We start from the raw sequence: 4,423 nt of genomic DNA, 5'->3' as shown, positions 1-4,423 counted from the left end.
ATGAAACCAAATTTGACAGATGAAAAGAGCGGACTGTCACCTTTTCAAAACATATTTGGATTGCCCGATTAGGCAACCAGAACCGGAGATATTCGGAAAAAATTTGCACTACTAACAAAAAGCGAACGAATATATGGATCCACCCAATATATACATATATACAATATATATATACTTTGCACGTGAAATTTCTTTACGAGAAAAATATTCCTGCATCCTGTTTGTCACATACAACATAATTTGTCAATTACGTCGTGAACGTAATGAATAATTAAAAAAAAGAGAAAAAATTGTAAATATACTTACACCGTTTCAGTTGCTTTTTTGAGTTCTTTGTTGTTAATAGGATCTCGATTGCAGAAAAATTCAGGTACGTGCGTTCTAACTGTGAAAAAGGTGTCAATAGTAGTTTTCGTTGGTTCAAGTCGATAATAATTACTATGCAAGAACAACGCTAATTCGCTGTTTGATATTTTGGGCAGATGAGGCTGCTTTTCACACCATTCCCTCAACATTTGTATATCTGATTCTTTTAATTCAGGATTCTTCTTTAGTTCTTCCTCAAACGATACTAGCTTTATTGAAGCCATTGTTTACTCTGAATTTAAACTTCTATGGAAGAGAAAAGATCTTAATTAACATTAATAATCTTAACAAAATTTATCAACTACATTAATTAAATCATAACAAAGCTAAAGGTATCTCGTTGAACATTATAAAAAAATTATTTGAATGTTTATGAACACTTTGCAAAATAAGTATATTAATTAGTTTATTTTACGTACTTACAGTTGTAAAATAATAATTATATTAAAATATGATAAGTATATTATATTAATTATTATATATATTAGAAATTTTCAAATTATATGTTATTACATTATAGCACAGACTACATGTGAATATTATTTGCTATTAGTATAATTTATTAGTTTATTAATATGATGATAAATGAAGTACATTTCAACAAATTCCATTTACCTTGAATGCGACTACCTATATGGAAAGATTCCGCTTGGTAACTTAATATATCTTGAAAAATACTGATTGAAATTCGCTTTAACATAATAGACTTTTTAAGCTGCACCGATGGTGAAGTGACAACATCGAATGCGTGACAGCTAAGTATATTTTTAACGAATGTAATGTATCATTTTCATAATGAATAGGACATGTACACTGAAATTTTATTTCATAGATACTCTACATAGTTTTCCCTATCATCAAAAATAACACATGTAATTCTTTTAGCTACAAATGTCTGATATATGAATTTATTACGAGCACTTTTCTTAAATGTAATAAAAATTAGAACATATGTTTAAATGAATAAAAATAAAAACACGTGTTTAAATAAACAAAAAAAAATAAACGTGCTTCTACAATATAAAATAAAAATTAATAAATAAATATTAAATAAAAAACAGGCGATTGAGAGCAAACAATAAGACGCAGTTGGTCAAACGTTATATGTTACACAATATATTTAATAGTTCTTACAACTAAAATGATGAGATCAGACGGTTCGGCTCAGTTCGAGCCATCCTCAAAAAATATTACAAGTTATTAAAAAAAAGATCTAAGAATGCAGCTAAACGAGCCTCTTCAATTTCAAACTTGAAAAGCCACATTGTCAAATTAGTTGAATGGCTAACTGAGCACCGCTGCATTCCGTGATCAATATATCAAAGAGTTAAGAACTGAATAGAGATACATCTATATTAAGAGAACCGAATCGTATGACAATCATGTGATTATTCTAAAATTTAGTTATTTGAAATAAAAATAAAATATGAAAAAATCTTGTTATAATCTAAGTAATTTGCTATACAATACAGCAATATTAATAACAACATTTATTTGCTTATATGTGTATAGTCATGTCGATTGTAAATATTTATAGAAATTATCTACATCTGCTGATCAACATTTAAAAATAAATTACAATAATATAAAAATGTTTGAAATACTCGCTTTATACATGTGAATATATAATTATACAAATCTAACAAAAATACATGTAATAGTTATTTAATTACTTTGTTATTAGATACATGACTATTCTCATTTTTAAAAGCATTTATGTTACAAAAGAGATGTCACATTTCAATTTAACAGAATGACTATAAAAAATACACGAATGTCATGTAAAAACATATGGCGTATCAAAAGACTATATTATGCAATAAAATAGTATTAAAACGAATATAAAAGAATATATTGTCAGTTCATAAAATATTTAGATCAGTTGACTGATAGTCGTAGCTACTATCCTCAGCAAATAACTATAGAAAAGCAGTTTACACTTGAAATATATAAATTATATCTGACATGGATACGATTAAGTAATATTTATTATATTACTTAATATTTTAATAATATATTTATAAAAACTGTGTCTAATCTTAAGTTTAATAACAATAATGAATAAGAATACACAGGCACGCGCAGGATCGAATTCATTACGTGTTAATGCGTATATGTAATATGCGGTGTGTTTGTGTGTGAGAAGGACAAAAAAGGAAGAATGCGTTATAGATGCTGGGTCCGAGAGACAAATGCGTCGCTAGGCGATGAGGGGTCTACATAGAAAGAGGTTTTGTTTTTTCTCTCTCACTCATTGCGTTCTCTTTCCAACTCGTTGCCCTCTCTCTTCAACCCATTGTAGTATGCAATTTACACCTATCCGTTGCAGTCCTATAATATCATTTTATATGTATTCTGTCTTTCTCTCTCTCACCAATTGCAGTCCTATATTTATCAACCTATTCGCATGTTTTCTTCCTTCCATTACGCTCTCTTTCCAACTCCCACTTTATGGCAAGCCGTTTTACTTTTTAATAGCATAATAAAAATGTAATCTAATATTATATTTTTAAAATATAGTTATCTAAAGAAAAATACAATTTTTAATAATAAATTAAAATTATGTTGTGGCATAATTTAAATTCGTGGAATTATTATAAGTAAATCTACCCAAGTGTTACACTCCGATTTTAATAAGCTTTGAATATGTTGTAGTCCAGATTAAAATAAGAGACGCGTATTTTTATGTGTTCTTACGGCCGTTAAAGGAATGAAACACTCCTTTAAAAAAAATTAATTTTTATATTTTCAAGCTAATACCGTTGAAATAATATTTAAAAAATTTCAAATAAAAGTTTTATGGTTTTTATTGGTTTTTATTACTTTATAATAGTGTACTCTAATTTTTCGAAAATGTCATATTTTTTCAAATTTCCCTTTCCCCTTCAATTTTTGAAAATTTTAAAATTTGTTTTATAGCAAAACTTACATTTACCGACAAATACAAACATGTATGATAAAATAATAATAAATAAAATGCCAATATGAGCCGACACTAATTATTAGTGACTCTAACACCTATGAAAATTAAAGATGTAATCCAGTAAATAAAATTATTACTGAATTAAAATCATTATTGAAGAGTTGAAAGTATTATGGATACCTTTCGGACTGTAATTATAACAATTTAAATTGTACACACCAATTTTACCACTAGCTTACAGGTTGCCTAAGATCCACAAAATTGGATGTCCATTGAGGATTATAGTTTCATCGATTTGGAAGTCCACTCCATAATCTAGCACCTTTCCTGCATAAGATCATTAATAAGAGTTTATCAGCAAACAGCTCTACAGTTAATAGCTATTTTTTGACTAAAAAAATTTTTTTACTAAAAAAATTTCAAATTTGACAATTCCTGCCGAAGCCCCTCTTTTCTCTTTGGACATAATATCACTTTTTACTAACATACCGATCTAGTTCTTGATGGAATATCCAATAGATCGTACCTTATAGAAAAAAATACTGACATCTCAAAAACTGAATTTTTTAGAACATTAAAATTAGTTGTAAATTCCACTTTTTTTATGTTTAATAACAAATTTTACAGACAAACTTTCGGTTTACCTATGGGCTCTTCACTATCTCCTTGCGGATTTAGTCATGCAGCACTTAGGAGCTAGTTTCGTTAAATAAACTTTCTGTGACACTACTGTTTTATGTAAGATATGTTGATGACATTGCTTTAGCTATTGACAATGCTCATATTGATGAGATTTTTACTAAATTCAATTCTTACCACTCATAACTACAATTTACAATGGAAATTGATGGAGACTCATTAAATTTCTTGGACATTTGTTTGATTAAAAAAGAGGAGACTCTTATTTTTGATTGGTATCGTAAACCTACATTTTCAGGTCGTTTTCTTAATTATTTTTCATGGCATCTTCTCTGTCAAAAAATTGGCACGATTATTGGTTTGATCGATAGAGTTTTATTACTTTCTCATCCGAGTTTTCATAAAAAGAATTTTGACTTAGTTATAAAAATCCTTCTGAATAATGGCTATCCTCTAAGTTTGATATTTTCAACTATCAAAAAAAGACTTAACAAA

General features: G+C 27.9%; 1 protein-coding gene across 2 annotated transcripts in view; it reads right to left on the bottom strand.

The window, feature by feature from the left end:
- The window catches only part of LOC108753117 (alpha-tocopherol transfer protein-like), a 5,964-nt gene extending 4,920 nt beyond the window's left edge, over positions 1–1,044 (bottom strand). For both annotated transcript variants that reach the window (XM_018494460.1, XM_018494459.1), the window contains exons 1-2: positions 982–1,044; positions 307–612 (exon numbers count right to left, since the gene is read on the bottom strand). In XM_018494460.1, the coding sequence (XP_018349962.1) occupies positions 307–590 (284 nt within the window). In that variant the 5' untranslated portion in view covers positions 591–612; positions 982–1,044. The remainder of the gene's footprint in view (positions 1–306; positions 613–981) is intronic.
- Between the last annotated feature and the right edge of the window lie 3,379 nt (positions 1,045–4,423).

Source organism: Trachymyrmex septentrionalis, unplaced genomic scaffold (assembly GCF_001594115.1).
Source record: "Trachymyrmex septentrionalis isolate Tsep2-gDNA-1 unplaced genomic scaffold, Tsep1.0 scaffold65, whole genome shotgun sequence".
Taxonomy (NCBI): domain Eukaryota; kingdom Metazoa; phylum Arthropoda; class Insecta; order Hymenoptera; family Formicidae; genus Trachymyrmex; species Trachymyrmex septentrionalis.
The sequence above is the reverse complement of the archived record's forward strand: the minus strand, read 5'-3'. Positions and strand labels throughout refer to the sequence as shown.